The 25,424-nt window shown below is 38.6% G+C and overlaps 1 protein-coding gene across 3 annotated transcripts in view; it reads right to left on the reverse strand.

Moving 5' to 3' along the window:
- Positions 1 to 456: 456 nt before the first annotated feature.
- The window catches only part of LOC135476400 (uncharacterized), a 30,734-nt gene continuing 5,766 nt past the window's right edge, over positions 457 to 25,424 (reverse strand). The window contains exons 2-12 of one of the 3 annotated variants that reach the window (XM_064756408.1): positions 19,945 to 20,538; positions 17,671 to 17,726; positions 16,195 to 16,336; positions 14,486 to 14,541; positions 13,225 to 13,287; positions 12,896 to 12,958; positions 8,442 to 8,699; positions 6,362 to 6,623; positions 3,626 to 3,829; positions 2,975 to 3,250; positions 457 to 2,730 (exon numbers count right to left, since the gene is read on the reverse strand). In XM_064756408.1, the coding sequence (XP_064612478.1) occupies positions 1,805 to 2,730; positions 2,975 to 3,250; positions 3,626 to 3,829; positions 6,362 to 6,623; positions 8,442 to 8,699; positions 12,896 to 12,958; positions 13,225 to 13,287; positions 14,486 to 14,541; positions 16,195 to 16,336; positions 17,671 to 17,726; positions 19,945 to 20,449 (2,811 nt within the window). In that variant the 5' untranslated portion in view covers positions 20,450 to 20,538 and the 3' untranslated portion in view covers positions 457 to 1,804. Of the gene's footprint in view, positions 2,731 to 2,974; positions 3,251 to 3,625; positions 3,830 to 6,361; positions 6,624 to 8,441; positions 8,700 to 12,895; positions 12,959 to 13,224; positions 13,288 to 14,485; positions 14,542 to 16,194; positions 16,337 to 17,670; positions 17,727 to 19,944; positions 20,563 to 25,424 lie in introns of all 3 variants that reach the window. The other 2 variants (XM_064756407.1, XM_064756409.1) reach the window with 2 other exon arrangements.

Below are 25,424 nucleotides of genomic sequence, written 5' to 3' on the forward strand. Positions count from 1 at the left end.
TCACCATCAATACTCTATGATAATCAATGTTGTCACCATCAACAATCTATGATAACCAATGTTGTCATCATCAATACTCTATGATAATCAATGTTGTCACCATCGACACTCTATGATAACCAATGCTGTCACCATCAACAATCTATGATAACCAATGTTGTCATCATCAATACTCTATGATAATCAATGTTGTCACCATCAATACTCTATGATAATCAATGTTGTCACCATCAACACGCTAGGATAACCAATGTTGTCATCATCAACACTCTATGATAACCAATGTTGTCACCATCAATACTCTATGATAATCAATGTTGTCACCATCAACACTCTATGATAACCAATGTTGTCACCATTAATACTCTATGATAATCAATGATGTCACCATCAACACTCTATGATAACCAATGTTGTCACCATCAACACTCTATGATAACCAATGCTGTCACCATCAACACGCCAGGATAACCAATGTTGTCACCATCAACACGCTAGGATAACCAATGTTGTCACCATCAACACGCTAGGATAACCAATGTTGTCACCATCAACACGCTAGGATAACCTATAATGTTGTTACAATCAACACTCTAAGATAACCTATGTTGTCGCCATTAACTCGCTAGGATAACCAATGTTGTCATCATCAACACTCTATGATAACCTATGTTGTCGCCATTAACTCGCTAGGATAACCAATGTTGTCACCATCAACACGCTAGGATAACCAATGTTGTCACCATCAACACTCTGTGATAACCAATGTTGTCACCATCAACACGCTAGGATAACCAATGCTGTCACCATTAACACGCTAGGATAACCAATGTTGTCACCATCAACACTCTATGATAACCAATGTTGTCACCATCAACAATCTATGATAACCTATGTTGTCGCCATTAACTCGCTAGGATAACCAATGCTGTCACCATCAACACGCTAGGATAACCTATGTTGTCACCATCAACAAGCTAGGATAACCAACATTTAACGCTAGTTTATACCCAATAGTAATCCGAGTGAACATTACACGATGTGGATGACACAAGGCTATTGTCTATATCACCGCCTTCTTAAAAATTCTGCATTTGTGTCTAATGAAATAAAAACCATAATGAGAACAATCCATTTTTCAAAATCATAAAATAACGCCGAAAGATATTTTGCAATCTGAGAATACATATAACACATACTTCAAAATGGACAAAGCTTTATCTCCTCATGAAGCCATAAGGTTAAGTTTAAAGCAACTGACTGCAAGATCATAAACATAATACAACTAAACGATTAACAAAGATTGAGTCGATCTTTGTTAATCGTTTGTCAGCTAACAAATACTCATTCTTCACAGCAAACATTGCACACAGATCTAGTCTAAGAAAACTAATGAAGCATGTCCTAAAAACTGCAGTAACACTATTATTTTTTCACACAACTATATACGCTGGAGTGGTAATTAAAATGTACCTAGTAGTAAAAGCAATAAAAACTAGTTCCATCTTCGTGCTCGAGGCCTGTTCGGCGACTTTCACTGATGGCTCATTTGGTGAACTGCTACATTGCTTTAAAGCGTATTCAGGGACTTCTGTCAATCCAGCTGGAAGACCTTTGGTGATCGAGGCACTGGAGACCCACATCCACGCCTGGGGTGCACGTTTTATTGCGAATCAGTTCACTGTCTTGCTGGTTTGTACATATTTACATTTTGCCGAAATTCCTTTCACAGTAAAATTTGAACAATATTTGGTTGCAGAATAAACCGCGACGATTTTTAGAAGATGAGACCGTAAGTTTTGTATCATTGGTTTTGTGACATGTTTGGTGGACAAATTGCTGAGGTTTCAGTCTGCTGATAAAACATGCATTTTTCATATTTTTCATTGAGCATGTATATGATTTGTTTAATCTCTGCAGATGCTCGTACACTTGGTTCCAATATTTCATCGATCCTCTCCAAACTTCTACGATCATCACTCTTCTTGGTTTCGAGAAGTTCAATAAGGAAGCTCTCTTGTACTTTACGATCGTCAATCTTCTTGGTTTCGAGAAGGTCGGTAAGGAAATTCTCTAGTACTTTACGATCGTCAATCTTCTTGGTTTCGAGAAGTTCAATAAGGAAGCTCTCTTGTACTTTACGATCGTCAATCTTCTTGGTTTCGAGAAGTTCAATAAGGAAGCTCTCTTGTACTTTACGATCGTCAATCTTCTTGGTTTCGAGAAGGTCGGTAAGGAAATTCTCTAGTACTTTACGATCGTCAATCTTCTTGGTTTCGAGAAGTTCAGTAAGGAAGCTCTCTAATACTTTACGATCGTCAATCTTCCTGGTTTCCAGAAGTTCCCCTAGGACCATTCCAAACATTTCACGATCGGCACTCCTCTTGACTTCAAGACGTTCATCAAGGATGCTCTCGAATAATTTGCGATCGTCACTCTTCTTGGCTTCAAAACACTGGAGTAGGATCTTCTCTAAAACTTTACGATCCTCACACTTCTTGGCTTCAAGACGTTCGTCAATGATGTTCTCGAAAATTTTACCATCATCACTCTTCTCGGCTTGGGGACTTTCTTCAACGATGTTCTCGAAAATTTTACGATCATCACTCTTCTTGGCTTTGAGACATTCGACAAGGGAACCCTTTGAATTGTTCGGATTGCTGTTCTTGTTCGATGCGAGGCATTCCACAAGGACATCTGAATCGGTCTTTGAAGCAGAGCATTGCTCACCTGAAAATGCAATCAAAGACTGAATTAAGCACCTGCAGATCCCACTTGTTAGTGTACATGTAGCAAAGGTAGAACTTGTACATGTTAAGAAGGAGATGATTGGCCAATGTCTTACACCTGATCTTATATGCATAGAAGATCTATTCAGCCGAGACAAACCTGAATGGTACATCTAATAACCCTGTATCTGTGTTTACTGGATTAAACAATAAACAATAAAAAGTATGATGACAATCTGGTTTACCTGCGAGTGCTAAGGTAAGATGAGACTGGCCAGTCTCCATCAACGCGTTCTTAAACTCAGACAGCGCCCGGCTCCCACAGAATGGTAAGGTCTTGAGCAGTCTCTTGATTCGCTTGTGACGTGTATTGGGGTAGAGAACGTAGTCGAGCGCTGAGCCTGACAGAATTTCTGCTCGACGAAGATAACCCTCTATGTGGGTGACGTCCATCATATCATCAACCAAAAGCTGGTAGTTTTCCCTCAGTCTCTTCTTGTCGGCTTCATCCATGGGCTGCACTGTACGGGCATACATAAAAGACAAAGCACGTAAAAGATAAATAAAGGTTGCCTCGAAAGACCCCATAAACTTTGGTATAATTAAGCATAATAAACAGATGCTGACTTCCACTCAACACGTTTTTGATATCAAGAGCTTGGACCCTTCACCTGACGTCAGCTGATAGTGACGAACAGCTATTCAAGGAAAAATGAACATAGGGAACAGGTAATACGAAATAAGTATGCTCAAACAAATATATATCCTGTATATGAGAGGAAGCTCACCACCTCGTATCAAAGAATCGTCAGAGGTTTGAGATATTGGATCATTTTGAACTAACTTTTCCAAAAAAAAGAAAGTGAAGGGCGAACACAACCGTTCGTGTAGCTTACTCATGAGTGGATTTATTTCCAGTTTAGCCATAGCATCGTTGAGCACATTCAAGCCGTTCTCTGATTCAGGGCAGTTCGTGCACCAGCATTCTATCACCCGTTCGGTCAGTTCCCGCATTCCGTACTGTCCCCAGTCCACCCATATCCTCTCCAACTGATCTCCGTCTAGGCCAAGAATACGGCCTACATCCAGCCAGTTTGGTCCTAAATAACATATATAATAACAGTTAGGAGATATTATATCAAAAGTTTCTCTACGTAATAATATTTGGTTAATAAAAACAATACACAAACATAAAAACAAGCATACCTTTTTACAACTACATTTTATCACATAACTGCAGTGTTCAGCAGTGCCCTTAATCCATGACATATTTTTCGTGTGTCACTAGTTACATCACACTTTCAGTACACTTTCATTGACTGAAAGCGTCATTCACATGACGTAAATATGTGACGAAATTAGTTGAACTCTTTTTCTTTACTACCATGGCGACCGGTTTACGAGTTGACTGTTTTGTCAGTATTGATGGTAGAGGAAAGGCAGAGATAACTAATATACATGAAGAACGGGGAGAAAGGTAATTCACAGTAGACATTGACGGCATTAATATTCAAGTTGACTTATGTGCACATCGGCTCCAGGTCATACCGGCAACAACAAAGGAGCCAAACGGCGAAAGTTCACAGACGATAGCTTTCCGCAGACGACAGCTCAGTAACAGTGGCAGTTAAATATTGATCCATTTTTCAACCTGTTCGTCGCGTTGAATCCCTAAAGTGAGTGAGTGAGTGCTTGGGGTTTAACGTCGTACTTGACAATTTTTCAGCGATATGACCACGAAGGAATCCTTAGTGAACCCGTAGAAGATTCGGACATACAGGATTTCATAACAGGCCAGTCAAACAAACGCACATTAAGTAAAACGCACTTTGATTTTCGGAAAATATTTCCTGCAGCCAACTGTCTGTGAAATTCGGCAAATTCATGAGACACCTCCATTAGAGTTAAACAGGCTCCTATCAACATTCTTCATAAGTGTTCGGAAATCTCACGGCTCTCAATACGAACCCACGAACAAGTCTTCGTGGTATGTTGTCAAGTTTTGAACGTCGGCTGAAACGTCAAAACTATGGTCATAGTTTAGTATCAAGCCCATTGATTACATAGATGCTGGAGAAAAGGAAATCTCCCCAAAAGAGTAGATCCAATATCTGACGCTGAAATCGACAGACTCTGACCAACTGGTGTACTTGGGAAGTCGTCTCCTAGCATCATGTGGTTTTTTCAGTGCCGTGTATTTTGATCTTCGTGGCACTACCGAACAGATGGCGATGTGTTTGGAGGATGTTTCTCTGTGTTCCGATACAGTTGGCCAAGAATATCTTCAATTTTCCGAACGGCAAACGAAGACAGTCTCAATATTCAAAATTTATGCTGTCAAACACTCGTCCGATTATTGTCATGTAAATAATTCCGTTCTACATTGCCGCCAACACAAAACATCCATCACCAGGGCCCCACCACATCTGGTTTATGCGACATCCCATCGGCGAGAATGAACTTTCCACAATGATGAAAAAAGGATATATTCCGCAGGCACCCACACTGACAAAAGCTTTCAAATCACAGCGCCAGAAGACATTTTATTCAGAAACTGAATGACTGCGAAATCCCAGCCAATCACATTATGCAGATATCCAGTCACAAGAACATTCAATCCATCAACAATTACAGCCATTTAAAGCATAGAAGAATTTCTCCGCTCCTCAATTCAACTGTTTTTGTAAGCCTTATACCTGGAGGAAACTCCAATTTTTCATCTGAAACAACGCACGCTGCAAAAACATTGCACTGTTCAGACCAGAAATTCAGAAATTTCAGAAATTGTTGCAACTTCAACTTCATGGCCGCCAGTTTTCATTAAACCTAGCGCATAATTATGATCACAAAACAACACATTTGTGAGGAACAATGAACAGTCGTCCGTAATCAAAGTGTATAGTGTTCAAAGACTCTCGTGATAGGCATGAAACTCGGTGCAGACGACCTATTTCATCGTGTGTTGCGGACAGAATTAACAATTTTTGACCTTTCTGACTTAACTTTTCGTGTGTTCATATCATTTTTAATTGCCAACTTTATTTCACAACTTCTCTGTTTACATTATACATATACGTTTTAAATCAGGCGGTACTGTCATGAAACTACATGTTAACCACGTAGTCATGCTGCTTTCGCCAACAGTGCTTCGTCTGAGCCAGGCTGTCCTTCGTTTACATGTACTAAATGTGTCCGAGATTAAACTTACAAAGTGTTGCATTTCTTCCTCTTTTAGCAGCTTCATTTATGTGATAAAGAGAATCTAATACTCGTGTTTATTTCACATGAAAGTTATGAAATGAATACTCTTGTCAGATCCTCTATTTATTAGACACATTTTTAAGCGGAGAAAAAGAACACATGTCGTAACAACAACTGAGGCAGTAGAAGTTGCTGAACCCGGGCACTCTGGTTTCCTCCACCCAAAAGCTGGCGGTAATCTTATATGAAAAATTCTCGCGCGTGGCGTTATTAATAACATATTAATAACATATTAATACATAAACAAATGTAAGGAGATACAGGCAACAGCAATGGATGTATCCAACAAAGTACTCAAAAAAGTAGACGGAGTACAAACAACATACTACAATTACTGTTTTTATTTAATATGTATAACGGAAACAACATACCCACTGTATCCCTCAGCAGCTGAACACAAGACTTAAGGTGGGTGGGAATGTTTTCTCCACCAAAACTGTTCGCATCATCCTCGATTTCATTGGAAGTGTCTTGTTCTCGAAATTTGGTCCAGGCGTTTAACAAGGCGTTCATCTTTTCCAGAACTTTCCCTTCTGTGTCCGTGATCTGAAACCTTAGTGCTTCACAGTGTGATGCAACTATCCCAGGAATGGCTTGAAGTGGTTCCAAACGTGTGCAGATCTCGTCCGCTTTCTGCAAAGGAAATCAAATTAATGGTAACTGACATACGATGATAATTTAGGCATCCCAAGTGTTTTTATTGTCTATTTCTTTCAGAGAGTCACCTATTTTCTGCTGCCTGTAAAATCAGTCACTCTCGCTACAAAAATTGCCTGTAGTCAGTGACACGTTACAATATAAGCTCTACACATGGATATATTTGAAGTTCACATTATTGCATGGAAAATGAAGTTAGACCACTTTTTCTACTTCGTAATGTTAAAGTCCATGTGCCCCGTTTCGACGGCAAGAGCCCATTCCCTCGAGTGACCAGTGGCATACTGGATATTGGGCGAAGTTCAACATGTGTTGACAGAGGGCGACACCAGTTTCCTAAACTGCTATCGATCTTGCTGTAAACCTTGTTTCTGCCTCTGCCATGTTTGAAATTGTTTACAAGTATTAGTATAATATAACCTTAATAAATGAATGTAATTTTATCTGTTGTAGTATATTATATCGCGGCAGTGGTTTTAATGCTGGATGTTAGGAAATTTTGTTATAAAAAAAACAATGTAGTCTATTCGCTGAGAATGTAGTTTAGGAAGTGAAACTGCATGGAGTTTGCTCTTATCGCATGTTCGATAAAACAAATTACTCTCCACGCCCAGCATGCCACTGTTTTTTAATAATTATGACGTCACCCGAGGCAACGAGGTCTTGGTGTCGAAACTAAGCTTATGCAGTTTAACATTATGAATTAGAAAAAGGGTTCTAATTTGATTTTGAAGAATATGAACTTCCATCACATCTGTGTGTAGAGCTTTTACTGTTACGTATCACTGAAGGCAATTTTGGTAGCGAGTATGACCCATTTTATAGACAGCTGAATATAGGCGACTCTCTAAAAGATGAAGAGCTCGGTTTACATTTATAGGCCCCACACGCTGGCAACGATGAAAGATAAAAAAAAAAACGCGATTCATAAATATACCTGCATGTAGGAATCAACGGCAACGCACGCTCAAGACTACATGATATTTAACGCGAACCAAGAATATGTTGATTTTCCTGCATTGTGCGTTTGTTCTTGGTGCCTTGTCTGACATTAGTATTCTTAATAAAAATGCAAATTGTATATACAGTTATTACAAATAATCGGATTAGAATTGCAATGTATCTTCTCATCTATCCCTCCTCTTTTCTCGCTCCTTGTTTCTTTATAGTTTGCTTGAGAAATTGTAGTTGAAGTCACATATGGATACTGATTGGTTTAATCTATGTTGCTATTATGAATGTATCTGACATACACATAACATCAGTGCAGTTTTTTACCTAAAGCCACGATGCTACTGGATGGGTAATTTGCTACTATTTAAGTATTTACAAAAACCATTAAAATAAAACCCCAACTGAAGTAAATTGACAATGGACCGTATTTCATCGGTTGCACGTGACCATTTCCTCGTTTAATTTACCACTGTTAAGGTTTTATTCCATCTGTTCATAAATATGCTGAAAATACTGCAACATACGCGTCCCCTGGCAGCACGGTATAACCAGTATAATGGGAGGGATGTTAGTTGCAATTTATTAGACATAACTCGTCAAGATATACTAATGACAAAACGATCAGAGCCTTGTACATGTTCGTATTGGATTACATTGTACGTGTTGTAAGGGCAAAGGTGTATATTCCGTCGATACCACGTATTCCCATAAAAAATCGCTATTGCAGCTATTCCTAAATTAATACGCTAAAGTTACTGAAAAAGCATGTACAATGACAACCGTAATTACTTGCGGTATACCCCTTTAGTTAGGAGTTTGACCAACACAGGTAAATCATACCTTTGCTGTTTCTCTGACACTTTTTAAACATGTCTCCAGTGTTAGAATACGTTGTGTCTTTTCCACTAGACAGCTCTCCTGACATCTAATCTTCTCCCACAGAAACGAGATTTCCTCGGCTTTTCCCTGGAATGTTTTTATGAGTGTGGCATGTTTGTGTTGTAAATCTGACTCGGATTCCGTCAGTTGCTTCAGCTGATGGTCTTGTCTGTTTCTCTGGGATAAATATTCCTCACATTTGGCTTGCAACTCGTTGCACTATAGAAAGGATACATAAAATAGATGGCATCAGCATTTAGTGGTACACGAGTGTCAAAACATGACTTAAACCATAGTTAAATGATAAGGATCGAGATGCAAAACATGCTAATTGTAAACAAAATTACAATGTATTGAAACCTACTTTGGTCTCGTGTAACGTCACGTCAGATGGCATTACGTCACACATCGTATAGCCAGAAATAAGACTCTACTTGTAAAAGATATAGTTGTCATACAAGCAAAACCGCCTTACTCCACGTCTGCATGATACATTATTGTGTCACATAAGGTACCTTTTCTCAAAATGCCGAAGATTTCGTGTTTGTTCACCGCGTTATTGGGGTCAAATAGAGCTATTCGGTTTCTATCGGCACTTTAAGATTAAATTCCAAGACAAGTTTGAGATGACACTTGGATGACAGCCAAAAACGAAACACGAAAATGCGCTGACGACAACCCCTCTGAAAGTAGGCATTATAGTGTTAAAAACGAGCCAAACTTCGTCATTTGCAGGCGCTCAGAAAGTAGGCCAATGGTAAGTGCCCTGACGACAAACTACAACTTGACTTGACTTACGGGACTTTGTGGTTCTGTACGCAACGTATTAGTGAAGATATCATGTTTGAAAAGTTAAACAAATAATTGAATGTGAACTGAAACCTGTGGTTTTAAGTAGGTCTACCGTTCGTCACACTTAACAAAGTTAGTCACAATCTAGAAGGTCCATCAGCTAGTTTATGTTTGGAATATGTAACCCTGTACTAATGGCCGCAACAGTTATTCAAGCAAAATTTCAATTCTGGCCCACTAATGTAGGTCAAACGTCGGAAGATCTAACCAATACGTAATCTGCTCACGGAATTTTTATTAGGTCATGTTAAAATGTTTCCTACATTTTGCCGTACATTTTACATAGTTTTGGAAATAATAAAGGGAAATGCAACTTTGTTATCAGTTAAATCTACCAAGTCATTCAAATGAACTTAAATATGTGTCTTTTTTCTGGTTTTGCTAAGGAACGTAAGGACGATTGTAGAAGCATAAGTCTGGGCCTGAGCCTGGCTTTACTCGACAGTAAAACACTCATCAAATAAATAAACAAATATATCAATGATTGGCGGGATCAAATATGAATAAACTTAAACTATGAAAATCTAAAATATAGAAATTTTCTTTAGATTATCAGTTGCAAGTTAAGTAACCGCGCTGTGTTAATATAAATATACATTGTATTATAAAACCAGAGCCCATGGGCTTTGATGAGATCTGGTGAACATTGCAAGGGCATGCAGAAATGAACACCGATAATACAGCATATACATGTAGTTCCAGCTTGCATTACCCGACATTAAGTGTTATAATGCCGTTCTTTACTGAAAAAGTTTACTATGAATTAATTCACCATTACCAGTATTCCATTTACATTATGTACGGACAATAAATAATAAACTTTTTCCGTGGTTGTTGTTTAAGCAAACCCACACACATCAAAGTCAAACATGCCTGCTTGCTTTCGGGATTCAGTATAAAAGATTTGAAAAATATTACCAGCTTGTAACCTAATACTGAACGGTAAAAGATTGTCGTAATTCTTCTCCCCAGTTTCGCCTCGATCTCAGAGTTGATCTTTTCAATTCAGAAATACGCCGATTTGCGGAAATGGCTATATCTGGTTGATGTTAATCTCTTATGATAAAAAAAATTATTTTCCTTACAATTAAAGATAGACGATCATATCCAGTTTCATTCACTACCAATAAATACAACATAGTACATACATGTTTTCATACCTTTTAAAAACATTATATTGTAATTTAAGACAACCACGATCTGCCTGTCTTGCGGACGTTACGAGTGAGTTTGCCTGTCTAGCTCAGACAGGCCTCCCAGGCCAGTACAGCACGTGCGACTGACCTCCCATGCCTCGCCTATCATTTTGCATACAATGTGTCAAGTAGTACATATAATTTTGTGACTTATATGGCAGATGTAGTGACTTTGGTGTTGATGACTCAGCTATAGAAATGCGCATCAAAAAAATCGCTACCACAAACCACCACGGGTCGCAGACACCAAGTGGGAGATGGCCGTCACATTTACTTAGCGGGACAAAGTGAAGAGGAACGGATTAGTCTTCATTAGCCACGGACTTGTCACTAAAGAGACTCTGGTTAATGTCAAATCTCAAAAACATAAATGTTGACGTACAGCATAGACAGTGCACCAAAGCAGCAACGACAGTATGATTGTCGGAAAATACGAATTCCTGTTTCGACGCATAGGTTCTTGTCAATATACCTCAGTTATGGTTTTATTTTAAATGTTCAATACAAATGCTTACATAGTAAAAAATTACACGCCCACTATCACAGTATATTTACAGACGTACAGCATAGAGAGTAGCGACGACAGTGTAATTGCTGGCAAAAGGTCACACGTAACCGGCGAAATATAGTCTCTTGTAAATTAACCTCAGTCAGGGTTTTATTCTAGCTTCATGTGAATGCATAAATAGTAGCAAATTACAAGCCCCGTAGCGCCATGGCTTAAGCACAATTAGGCTAAAAAAAACGCAGTGATGCTAACTGCAATTTATTAGACGTCACTGGTCTAGAATTACTCAAAATACTGTGTTGTTGTCACATTTAAAAGGCATAAAAGGCACATTTAAGCCATCTGTCACTTGCCTCAGAAAGCTCACCCGTTCTCATCTTTCTTTCTAGGCGCGTATCTATCAAACGTCTTAAGACTTCAGTCTCAATTCAAATACAGCTACATTCACAATGTTTTGCTCTAGAAAATTTAAAATTGATACATTGATTCTTTACTGCAGAACAATGTTTCAACATTAATTTGAGCTCTTTCCTGTTTTGAGTTTGGCTGTTTAAGGACTTCACTTTTTAAGACTTTTTTAAAAAAATTATTCACTTTAGTCTTAAGTTCCTTGATAAATACGGGTACTGGGCTACACTTTGCGTAAATTTGCTTGGATCTGATCATACTGTTGCATTAATGTCGGAAGGAAAAATATTAGATGAAATGTTTTGAGTAATTTTAGATCAGTCACATGGAATAAATTATAATTTCCATCACCGTATTTCTTAACAAAATCTGTTTACGCCATGTTGCTCGGGAGAATGTAAAATGATATACTACCTAAGAGTTACATGTACAATTCCAATGAAAACTTAACTGAGATAAATTGACAATAGGCCGTATACCACACGTTACGTGCAACCATTTGCCAGCTATCACACTGTCGTCGATACTCTGGTTTTACTCTCTGTGCTGTACGTCTTTAATTATACTGTATTCCTGCATAAACCAGGATTCTACTGGTGGGCTAAGCATCCCGAGGGCCTGGTCCCTTCGCATTGTTTTAATGTGAATGCATGTTAAATGTGATACACAGGATTTTGAGTAATTCTAGACCAGTGACGTCTGAAAAGTTGCAATTAACATTACTGCAATAAAATCCTGATTGAGGTAAATTGCCAAGGCGTTGTATTTTACCAGTTAAATGTGGCTATTTGCCAGCTATTACACTGTAGCCGTTGATCGGGTTTTATTGTTTATACAGTAGTGTACATTAATATCGTAATTCCTCAACTTTTGCATATGAAACAACAACTTTTTTTGCAATTTATGCTCATTATTAGTTTGCGTTTGAAGACAAAACTACATTGATTGGATGGGCCTATATTAGGGCGTCACAAATGGTGTAATTTTATCAGTCTACATAGAATAATGCCTTCAGAATACGCTTGAATAAACACTTGATTGACAAAGGTTGAAGAAATATAACAGGACAATAGCCGTGGGGTAAAGTTTCAGTTTGAACCAGGTCAGTTTGGAATATTATAAAAATATTTTTTTCTGTTTCAAATGTCCCGCATATCGCGATCATTTATTTATTTGATTGGTATTTTACGCCGTACACAAGAATATATCACTTATACGATGGCGACCAGCATTATGGAGGGAGAGAACCGCAGGATATTAACAGGAGGAAGAACCGATGACAAATTCAAACCAGGTCAGTTGGGAACATTATCCTGAAAATGTCTTCATACATCTTGCACGTCGACACAAAGCTCACTGAACACATTTATAGAAAAAAAAATCATGTTTCCTTTCAGATATATAGTACAAGACAATGAGTTTAAATGTGTACTCACACACGAAAAACTCACCCAATGTTCCAGGCGATGTTTCTCGTCTAAAGTTTCACCATATTCGACCTGGAGCTCGTCATACTGTAGAATGTAAAAGTACAGAAAAATAGGTGGTATAAAGATTTTACCCTTATAGATATAAATATATATTTATAGATATAGAATCGTAAATAATTGGAAATTCCCTGATTCAAGAAATCGGGCAACTCTCCGGTTGCATAGTCTGTTGGATCTACATGATATAGATAAATGATAGTTCGAGAAAGCCAAATTAAATCATGTTTCCTTTCAGATATACAGTACAAGACAATGAGCTTAAATGTGTACTCACACACGAAAAAACTCACCCTTTGTTCCAGGCGATGTTTCTCGTCTAAAGTTTCACCATATTCAACCTGGAGCTCGTCATACTGTAGAATTGAAGGGTACAGAAAAATGGGGGGTATAATGATTTTATCTTTAAATATGAAAAAAAATTAAATATAATATCATACGTCTTTTCCATTTCAGACCGTGTCACAAGCAGGTTCTAATATGTCAACATTAAGCAAATCAGTTTTCTTTTTGGTTGGATTGCCACTCTCCTTAAACCAGAAGTTTTCCCTTCTGGCTAGAGCTAGAGCGTCCGTTTCGAAGTCAGAAGACCCGGGATCAAATCCGGGTCGGGTCATAACAAAAACATAAAAAATGGTACTTGTTGCGGCCTCGTTTGGCAATCAACACTTTGATGTTAGAGAAAAAAGAAAACAGAATTATTTGGCCCGGTGTCAGTACAATGTGATTGGATGGGGTGTCATGTCTGGTGTCTTCGGCATGATGCGTTAGTGGCAGCAGCACACAGGCGGTAGGGACTCACCCTACCAAACGAAGACACAGTAAATCTACACACAGCTAATAATTCCTCGTTGTCATATTACTGAAAAAACTCTAATCATGCATATATATATTCCAGTTTAGTTCAAATACATGTTGTGTGTTTCGACTAAAGAGCGAAGGAGCTGCCTTGACCAATCGGAGTATCCGTCTTAAGTTTGTCACATGATCGCACAACATTAATTTCTAGAACATGTGACTAAAGATATGTGATGAGACGTTTCACTTGATGACCTAGTGGATACAACATCTAAATGAGTCAAACCATCTGTAGTTTTCAATTCAGTTAAAGGTCGTTGTAGCAGCCAAGCGAAAGAGAACAGTTCATACTCTGACGGTATGTATACCCTGATCCATTAAAAATCACTTAAAACATACTCAAGGTACATTTACGTTGCCAAAGGTAATGAATCAGTAACCGATTGTCACACAAAACATCAGGGTATGCCACATCGGTTATACGGAAATCGAACAACCAAGAATAAACTCAAGGGTGTTAAGATTTTCTAAAATCTGTCTTTTCTCATTAAATATGTAACCACATAAACTTTAGTGCCTCGACATTATAGTAATTAGATTTTGTGATGAGAACTGACCCTGATGGAAGAATCTACAGCTTTAATAATACTGGTTGAGTATCATATTGCATACCGGCTCAGTTCACTTTATTCTAAACGATTTCTACTGTTCAGGAGCACACTTGCTTGCCTATATATAATACACGCACGCACAAACCTTCATGACCAGATCTTTGTTTTCCGTGCCCGTCTTTGTGGCAATGACGTGGTCACCTGGAAATAGACATGATAAATCATGAAGTTTTATGTATTACAGAAAGAAATTGTATTTACAATAACTTTGATACATTAAAGAGCAGTATAATAATTCACATATGCATAGTTTTTGAAACTGACAACTCTATCAAACCTATGGATTCCAGGATCTTTCGTTGCTCGCTGTAGTTGATTACACATCAATTCACACTGCCCTAAAGTACTGACACCGTAAATTTAATAATTTACCGTAATTAATATGCACACAGAGCAGCGGCCACGGAGCGTTCCCCTTCTGTTATTGCGCTATTATAACTTCAGGTCAATACACGCCGTGCTTTTGAGATACCACCTCTAATATTTTGTTCAAGATTGGTTCTAATACGAAATACACTAAGTCGTGAATTTTGAATTTAAGGTAATTAATACGAACACAGCAAATCAATGATGAAACATCAAGTGTGCAAAACCTTGAGTTCAATACATGATGTACTTCTTAATATACCACCTTGACATTTTGTTTCATACTGATTCTTATACACAATACACTGTCATGAAGTTTGTAATTTACGATTTTTATTATGCACACAACCAATCAACGATGGAACATCCCTCTGCCTTGTGGTATTATGCTCTACATGTGTGCAAAACGTAAGCTCAATACATGCAGTCATTTTAAAGTACTACCCCAACATTTTGTTTAACATTGCTTTCCCTATCATTAGACACCGATGGTTGAGGTATGACATAAACTATTAATGTAGTTTGTACAGGCTAGTTAAAATTTTAAAAATATTTGTGAGAGTACCGAAACGTTCAGTCAAAATTCTACATAATTACTCTTTTACCAGTACGAATATATGTAGAAAGCAGGACGTACATGAAACTGTGCTGAAACAAAATACGTCAGTCAAACGTAAAGAAATGGATTATTCTTTTTTACCCTCTTCGTCATATTCTCTACTTTAAAGGAGAAGAAAACACAAAAATGATGCCAAAATCAGATGTAAGAGCGTTAAACCTTGTTGGCAATTATAATCTTTAATATTTTTTTAATTTTTTTGTCAGGAGAAAAGGGTATTTGAAAATATTTTGCATTTGGGACCGCCCTTTGGTATTTGGTTCTAACTAAGGATGTGATGCTTGTCTAATAAACTTATTTGAATGCAAATTTGTTGTTTATATCGAAACATATGCATTTAACCTAAATTATGATAATATTCATGAACATATTAAGAATATACATATCATTCAAAGTGAGGTTTAATACATTTGTTAGATGAAAAGAACAAATTCTAGTGCAAAATATTTATTAAATAAATTTAAATAAATATTCATTTATGACAATATTTTAAAAAAGACTATAAATACCAAAAGGTGGTCCCAAATAACCACCATACCAACATTATTTTCAAGTGTCCTTTTCGCCTTAGGGAAAAATCGGAAAAAATATTGAAGACCGCATTTAGAAATAACTTTTCGCACTCTTTCATCTGAACTCTATTATTTTTATGTTTTCTCCACCTGTAACACTCCACTCCAAATTCTGTTCCTATATGTGAGACGTCAGTGGTTTTGATGTTCTAATACTAGTAAGGCCAATCATATCACGACGTAAATCATCCGCCGGAAAAAAAGGTGGGACATATCTGAAGACGAAAACTGTCTTACTTTTTTGTTGCAAAAGGTTCACTGTTTCCTCAAGTTTGGATTTCTCGTCCGTCAGAGTAGCAACGGACCTTTCCAAGAATGAATTAGCTTCATTCAGCCTGATCACCTGTGCAGTTAAACTTTTTCTCTCGCTCGAATCTCTCTGAGGGAGGAATACAAAGCAAATCCACAATCTATTCTGGTCAATTTAACTATATAAAAATGTTCTTCTCCTTGTTTTAAAAATTTATCTGGAACGAGTTTAAATACCCTCAATACTTCAATTAGGCTGAGGGGCCTCCGTGGCTCAGTCGGTTAGCGCGCTAGCGCAGCGTAGTGACCCAGAAGCCTCTCACCAATGCGGTCGCTGTGAGCTCAAGACCAGCTCATGCTGGCTTCCTCTCCGGCCGTACGTGGGAAGGTCTGCCAGCATCCTGCGGATGGTCGTGGGTTTCCGCCGGGCTCTGCCCGGTTTCCACCCACCATAATGCTGGCCGCCGTCGTATAAGTGAAATATTCTTGAGTACGGCGTAAAACACCAATCAAAAAAAAAAAAAAAAAAAATCAATTAGGCTGAATATACACATGTACAGATAAATGGAAAATAAAATGATTTAAAACCATTCAGTAAAAACTTATGGAATCTGTGGGTCAAAACAGACATTCATATACCAGCCTGTGCGAGGTGCGACAATAGAACTGGGAATTTTGCTGAGCAGTCTGCTACGAGGAACTTTTTGGTAGGCACAATACTCCCGTGTGCGCCAGGCTTAATACGATTTATTTATTTATTTATTTGATTGGTGTTTCAAGCCGTACTCAAGAATATTTCACTTATACGACGGCAGCCAGCATTATGGTGGGAGGAAACCGGGCAGAGCCCGGGGGAAACCCACGACCATCCGCAGGTTGCTGTCAGGCCTTCCCACGTACGGCCGGAGAGGAAGCCAGCATGGGCTGGACTTGAACTCACAGCGACCGCATTGGTGAGAGACTCCTGGGTCATTACTGGCTTAATACGATGTTTCTCCTTTATGAAAGCGATATCAGTCTGAGAGTCGAACAAATACTTTGTTACAGAAAGTACATAAATTTTTTAGCGTGGATAACCGTCTATTTCACACCAAAGTTTTATTCTAAAAGATCAAATTGTGTTAAATTATTGGATCAGCAGTGTTTATACCATTCTATACCCTAGGCCTCAACTACAAGTGCAAATAAAGCATTCTGTCGCCAATTTTGACAAACATCTCCTCAACCGTAGCTATCCATCATACCCTGTTATTTATACGTCCAGTCAACGATGAGTGTTCTCACAAAAGAGTCTGTCAGTTCAATCAGAGAAGCTCAGGTGGTGTTGGGCGGGTTGGCATTTCCAACCTTTAGTTTTTATAGGGCCTAGGATAGAGTGTGTAACATGGCATACGCACGATCTATGTACTAATTTGATATAACGATCTGTGATTAAAACTCTTTATCATCTCATGGACAACAGACCTCAGCAAAACTGGCATTGTAGCGGGTGTTTCTTCGTTTTAAACCGGGAAAGTTCTCTGGAATTGATAGAAAAAAACATATAGTTAATCATTAAAATGCACCTATTATAGACAGCGACATTCTATTACAGTACTTATGTTACATATATGATCTAGAAACCAGAGCAGCGACGACAGTGTGACAGTTTATAGTTGGTAAGTGGACACACGTGACCCGTGAAATGAGGCCTTTTGTCAGTTTACCTTTTGTCGGTTAAGGTTTTATTTTGTCCATGTAAATGCTTAGGCCGAACAACTTATCACCTGTCTAACATCATGGCTTATGCCGAATTAAGGCCTAGGCAATACTAACGCAAAATATATGTCAGATAAAGATCATTTAAAAGCTGTGCAGAGAAATTGTTCGAAATTTTTTCTTCAGAACTTGTTCAAACTAGTAAAATTTATTTTCTGACTGATAGATTTATTAATTTACTTGATTGGTAGTTTACGCCGTACTCAAGAACATTTCCCTTTACGACGACGGCCTACACTGTGGTGGGTGAAAACCCACGACTATCCGCAGGTTTACTGGAAGACCTTCTCACGTACATAAACTGCTAGGCTTGATCATTCAAACTGAGCACACATTTTTGCACATGCGTTATAACTAGAATATGTTGGGATAAATCGCCCTCATCTTACACTGTCAATACAAATTTCTGCACATGTTCTAGGACTAGAATATGCAGAGATAGATCGCCCTCATATTACAATGTCCACACATTTTGCACACATGTTTTAGAACTAGAATATGCAGAGATAAATCGCCCTCATATTACAGTGCCAACACACATTTTTGCACATGCGCTAGAGCCAAAATATGCAGAGATAAATCGCCCTCATATTACAGTGTCAACACACATTTTTGCACATGCTTTAGAGCTAGAATATGCAGAGATAAATCTCCCTCATATTACGTTGTCAACACACATTTTGCAAATGCGTTATAGCTACAACATGTAGAGAAAATCGCCCTCATATTACACTGTCAACTGTACATAAAGCCAGTGTTTGGTTCAACTTTTCCATACTCCCTGTCCACCCATCGTTTATTATGTTAATAACATACTGGTGACAACATTCTCCGGTTTGACCTTTTCTGAAATACTGAAGGACAGGGTGGTGCATGGAATGATGGTGGTGGTGTTAAGGCACTAGCTTATTGCTCACAGAGCTTTTCTTTAGTGACAGGTGACAGTTGATATGTACACGTTGATATGCTGCAAGTTTGAATTCTTGCAAAGGAAATGTGTTCGTAAGTCTATAAGCTCGGTTTCGACGACAAGAACGAATTATTGTCATAATATTGACGTCATAATTATTTTTAAAAAAACAGCGGAATGTTGGCTATTTTTTGCTTTTCCTTGGCTCGGTTCTTCAAAACTGGTATAAGACTTCATATCAGATTTAATTTTAAGCAGAGTCTTCAATTTTGTACTTATCCTAAAAAAAATTCTGCACCAGTATATTAAATATGAACTAAAACTACTAAAACTGGGCCCTGCAGATTAACGGATTTGTCTACTCTGTGCAGTGCTATACCCATTTATGAAACATTCAAAATTTCTTGTGTTACATTTTAGCAACCATGGTTCTTGAATAAAACCTACATGAGTACGAAGGGAGGACCGATTGTTGACGTTAATAGAAAAAATTGAGTGATTTACCCCTGGTGCTGCTGTGACAAGAAGAAACTTGGCCGATGTAACTAAGTTCTTATAATAGTAAATTGTATTTAGACCATATTATGTGCACACAAATGCTGTTGTTATCTACCCGGTAATATCATCCTTCTGAATTCGTTACGAAAGACATTTAGCACATTGCTTTGAATATTATGCTAACAATGATGGTTATAATATTCTTTTCCGAACTCACCAGGGGAATGCCAGGATCCTTCTGTAAATGTATGGTCCCGTCAACTTTCATTTCTCTAACTAATACTAGTACTAATATACAGAAGCGTCCTTCATATGACGTATACGTATCTCGCTTTGCAGCTTTTGTTAGATTCGCAGTAAAATTTGATAATTTCACCCCTTTGTCATAAGTTATTAATTAAATAAAAATAGTGTGTCAAGGATACTCTCATTAAGACCTATGGACATTGTTTCCAGGATATATATATATAAACACAAACCACCAAAGAACTAAGAATGAAAATAGGACGGAATCATCCAAGGGCTTAGATGTTGATTCCGAAAAACGGTTAAAATGGTCGGCGTCGGCTTACCTTTATGGAAGACAGCCTCTGCGATTTTGTAGTCAATCATTTCCGCTCTCGTCTCTTCAATGCAGATCACATTTATCAGGTTTTGCGGTATACTACAAAATTTATTAACTGTGGAAACGACCCGCAGTCCGTTCGTGACGCTCAAAGAAACGGCAGAATTTATCTCAAATTTTCCCCATTCATCGGTGATGTAGTCTGGGGATAGAACTATGGCAACAACTAGGCTCTTATCCATGCAGCCAATGATATTTTCGTGAATAAGCACACCTGGGGTGAAATCGCGGAGGGCTATGCAACATTTCAAGTTATATGGTGAGCTTTCAAGAGCTTCCACTCTGCCTTTAACAAATGCCAAATCTTCCCTATGGAAGGCGAAATATATATGGTATTCCTTTCCCTCTGGCAGGGTCCTGTCTTCACCACAAAATGGATTATCCAGATCTGGTGCGGGTCGTAGAGGTGTTCTTGCGAGGAATTTGTTCAGCTTGTTCCGCATTAACTCCATATTAGTCGAGAGGAATAACTTCTATTAAGTCAATAGCTCCTCAGCTGACATCAGACAAGCATGTAGTCAAGGGATTTGTTTGATGGAATCTGTTAAACAAACGAAACCGTCACCTATGAAAAAAAGTTAATATGTCATCAGAAATGTTTTCACGTGTATAAAATCGGTCAGATTACACAAAGCTTATTTTAATCGGTCATGCAGCTGAAATCCCTGTACTAAAGATAGAGAGAAAAAAGTCATACCATTTATTGGAATACTGGTCTGCCAGTAGCATGAGGATGGTCGTGCGTTGCCTCCGGGCTCTGCTCGGTTTCCTACCACCATAATGCTAGCCACCGTCGTATAAGTGAAATGTTCATGAGTAAGGCGTAAAACACCTTTCAAATAACTAAATAACTATTGAAATATTCCCAATATGTACCGAGCTACATACAAAAGTACGCTACCGCGATGAGTTACCAATTACTTTATTTGTGTATGGGAAGATTACCATTTTAAAAAATGGCTTAGACTGACAGTATAAAAAATATGTAAAAACTCAGTAAGACAAAAACATTCCGTCCTGAAACAGTGTGCTCTGCCCCTGGTATTTTCTCAATAAATGTAGATAGCAAGCATAAAGCATGATCGTCGCCATGTCGTACTCCCAAAGCCACGTGAGTCGCTCGTCTAGAAGTATTCATCTATTTGTTTATTTATTTGGTTGGTGTTTGTATGGATTTAAATCATGTATTTCAGTTTAAAGCCAGTAGTAATGGAGCTGTTTAGGCATCTAGGCTTTATGTTGTATATTCAGTTAGTTTGGGGAGACAACTCTTGACTTTGAATGACTTTGTACATGTAATAAGGACAAATTATTTCCCATGACATAGATTGTGATTATCAACCAATCATAATGGACAGCATTTTTGCTGAGTTTGTTGAAAAACCATGTGGTGAACTAGTCCAACATTTATTTCATCTCCAAACAAAATGTCTCAAAAAGCTACTGATTGGAGACTGTATTCGTGAGGGAAAGTAAGTAGTAACATCCCAAATGAGTCTAACTGCCTGTTTAATGAGAGGACAATCACAAATTTAAAGTAAGATTAATTAGTATTGCGTTCAGAATTTTCTGGTGGTAATGTTGTTGTTGTGAAATTAGAACATTACGTTTAACCAGATGTTAAATGAACAGTATTTTAAACTTAATGAGTAACTAAATTTTGTTTTGGTTATGCCTAAGGTTTAACCTAGAAATAATCAAAGACAACTGTTATAGAAGAAGAGGAAAGAAGTTCCTGAGATCTGACTTGAGTCATTCCTCTCCTGTAGCCCGGATACAACGGTGTACACCTGGGAACAGTGTAATGGACACAGACCCCCATTACAACTTCCGTTTTTCAGTAGGGACGATTGTAGTTCTGTGTATTTTAGGGTGTAAAGTCTTTTTTTGCTGCCAGCCTGCCGTTTTTGGTGTACAGGTGCATGCTTGGTATCAAAATGATGGAAATTGTCTAAGCTTTGGGCAGGTATGAGTTTTAATGGTGAAAGTTTGAAATTCTGGGCGAGAGGACACAAGGAGACAGGTGGTGATGAGGCTGCGAGTGGCGTCCCCTTGGCGTTGCTAGGCACCCCTCCCAGCTGCCGGCATGTAAAGGTCCAGATTTTGACGGTCAACCTATGTCAAGATTTTTACAGCTTCTTTCTCACAGGCTGGGCCAGGTATGCACCAAAGCTTATTGGCCTCGGAATGTTTGGGACTGAGCTACAGCGCTAAACGTTAACATTGTCGCTTATGGAAAACTAATGGGGGTCTGTGGCCTGATCTGTCCACTTGTGCCAAAACATGTAATATGTCACTGTGTGCTCAGATTTCGCAGCAGCCTGATAATATTTGGTGGGTACATCTGCGATGTGGTTTGCATTGACATGGAACTTGATTGAGCAGTTTTAAAGCTTTTTAATTCTATATTTTCCCCACATATCCATTTTGTCTAAAAATCGGCTAAAACGCTCTGTGGTCAAGGGTAGTACAGGAGTATAAACAGACTGGAACAAACACAGACAATGTTTCATTGTTCCTGGTTTTTAAAATGTCTCTTTTGGGGCTGACATTTGATAAATAATGCAAAATTTGAGTGCTGCGAGTGAAATTGGAGTATGTGGCTGAGAGATAGGGTGGTGTGATTAAGGATGGTCAATAAGGCCTTGCATCACATATAAGGGCCCAGCCTCACACAGGTGGATAAAAACCCATCAGCAGATTAATTTACTTGGCTAGAGTAGTAGAGAGGGCCAGTGTGCATTTAATTTACAAACCAAGTCAGGTTCCTCCCATGTGTGCCACCACACACTAGGTAAATGTGCTTCAAATCATCCTGCAGGTCACAAAACATTAAGAACAGGCATCTCTGCTGCAACACTGTCTGCTGTTTTGGGCATAGACTTGAAGTGGACAAGGTAAATTTTCCTCTTTAAACTTAAAAATAAACCACTGTAGGCATGTAGTTTTCATTGCATGTGTGTATTCATTCCTCTGACAAGTTACATGTGCACTCACACAGTATGTGTGGCGTTGGAACAAAAATGATCAATTTCAAGTTTCTAGCGTACATGTAAGTGTGATCTGTTGGAATATTGCCCTTGTGAAAATGAGTCTCTGCCCCACCAGGTGTCTGTTTCTCCACCAGAACATAGTACGCTGTTCCTGCGACATCTCAAGGAGTTTTTGTTTTAGTATCTGGCCCAGTGTGGCATCCACCTCCCTGGGCAACTGGGATTTTTTTTATGTTTCCAATGTCCTCACACACAAGTTAGAAATTAGACAGCTACATATGGCTTTCACATCCTAGTTTAATACCTATTGAGCTTTTGTCTTGGTTTCCCTCTTTAGATCTTGTCTCCCAAACATGGCGTCAGTGAACTTTGCCTGGTTTATGCATATATTGAACTGGGATCTACCTAGGTGAGTGGGGTCTGCTGGCCGTTCAGCTTCCTCAAAGGCCTGACCATTCGGATGCAGTCTTCCACTCCCTTGGCCGACCTAGAATCCCCGTCATTGGTCCGGTACTACACCATGACACATACCCCTCCAGCCCCCCCCCCCCCCACAACCAGGGAAACGTCACAGGTTTCTCATATATGTACGGACAGTTTGAATGTCCATTCCTCATGCCCACCCAGGAACACCCAGTGTGGAACCTGATTACGGATGTAATTTCTCACTGATTATTTGAGGATTTCTGTGTTGTTACAGGTTAAAAAGTATAGCTTTTCCCCTCTTCTTGGGTCCCTTCAACATGTCTTGGGAGGGTTGCCTTGCTGACTGTCTGAATGACCAATGTGCATGTACTGTGTGGCTGTATTTTTGTAAGTGGCAAATTCATATTTCTCCCCTCTACTTATCTCTTGTAGATGCCAGTGTCACACTTTGGTGTTTGTTATGTGGAAAGTACTAATTTAGTCTGAGGCAACAACACAGGTGATGGGATTCTTTTGCACTGTGAGTTGAGGTAAGCCAGCCAACCAATGGCAGCCATGGGGGAGACGGGAAAGGGGGGTAGTGGGGGGGGGGGGATTTTTTAAAGGGTTTTATGATGTGAATCACTATGTAAAAGGGATACTAGTCTTTTCTTTAGCCCTATCCATGGAAACTGTGCCTATGAGCATTTCTATATCAATTTGGATGCATATGTTTACTTTGATGGTGATCAAAATGTACTTTTCTGGAATTTTGAAACTCCGCATTGCTACCCACCTGTATCACTTTAAGTCAAATTTTGCACAAAGTTGCTAAAAGGTATTCCCTATATTTTGTAAGTAAATTGTCAGATAAATTACCTGTCTTTTGATATATATTTTGACACTTTTGGCTTTTAATTATTTTCTTAACACTGCTGTAAACAAGAAAATCTACTTGAAAATCCATAATTTTCTAAATGTTTGTCAATGGAAAATGTAAAATACTTTGTCATAGGAATTTTTTCATTTTTCTTGCAGATATACATACCAGCTTTCCAAAACATTTGACCTGGTTAAGATATTTTGAACGGTATGTGCACTACAGAGCTTTGAACTTCGTGCTTGAGGACGGACAAACAGACACATTTCCATGATAGGGGTACCCCAAGTTAAATTCCTCCTACTCAAAAGTTTTTGCATGTATCAAGCTGTAACTTTATGTGTGAGGTTTAGAGGTAGTAAGCATTATGTGGTGCAAAAATTATTGATTTTGAAAAAACTTGGCTGGTGTAATCCCAATACAGTGTTTTAATGACGTCTGATAATTTGCAGCTATTCTCATTGTAATTTTTTTACGAAATGTTGTTTAAGCCATGGTGCAAGGGACGTGTGGGTTGCAACGTTTTAGGCACGAATGTGAACAGTAAAAAATATCACACTGTCGTCATTGTTCTGAATATAATCCTTTAAAACAGCTTTAAAACCAGCAGACAAAAACTGCGAACCACCCATCTACATAATTACTCATCTGGGGGCTTCCGTGACAGAGGTGCTTGGCGTGTCAGCGTGGGCGTCGTGACCCAAGAGCGTGTAATCAAAACGGTTGCTCTGCGCTAAAGTCCAGCCCATGCTGGCTACTTTTCCAGTGGGAGGGTCTGTCGTCAGTCTGTGAATGATCGTCTCAGCCTGGTTTCCTCCCACCATAATGCTGACCGCGGTCGTGTAAATGAATTATTTTTTCAGTACGGCGTAAAACACCAATCAAATGAATAAATAAATAACTCATCATTATAACTGGAGACATCAACACACAAACCTGACACATCTACATTTATCAGCTCCGATTTATCAGCTGATTCGGCCCATTTCTAAATATACCTACCTGGAAACACACCTGTTTAGTCCTTTCATTTACATTAATCCATATCACAAATGTTAGTTCAATTTGAAAACACCCCAGTGTAATTAAAGACGTACAGCATTGAGAGTACAACCAGAGCAGTGACGACAGTGTGATTTTATTCTGACT

The sequence above is a fragment of the Liolophura sinensis genome, chromosome 10 (genome assembly GCF_032854445.1).
Source record: "Liolophura sinensis isolate JHLJ2023 chromosome 10, CUHK_Ljap_v2, whole genome shotgun sequence".
Classification (NCBI taxonomy): domain Eukaryota; kingdom Metazoa; phylum Mollusca; class Polyplacophora; order Chitonida; family Chitonidae; genus Liolophura; species Liolophura sinensis.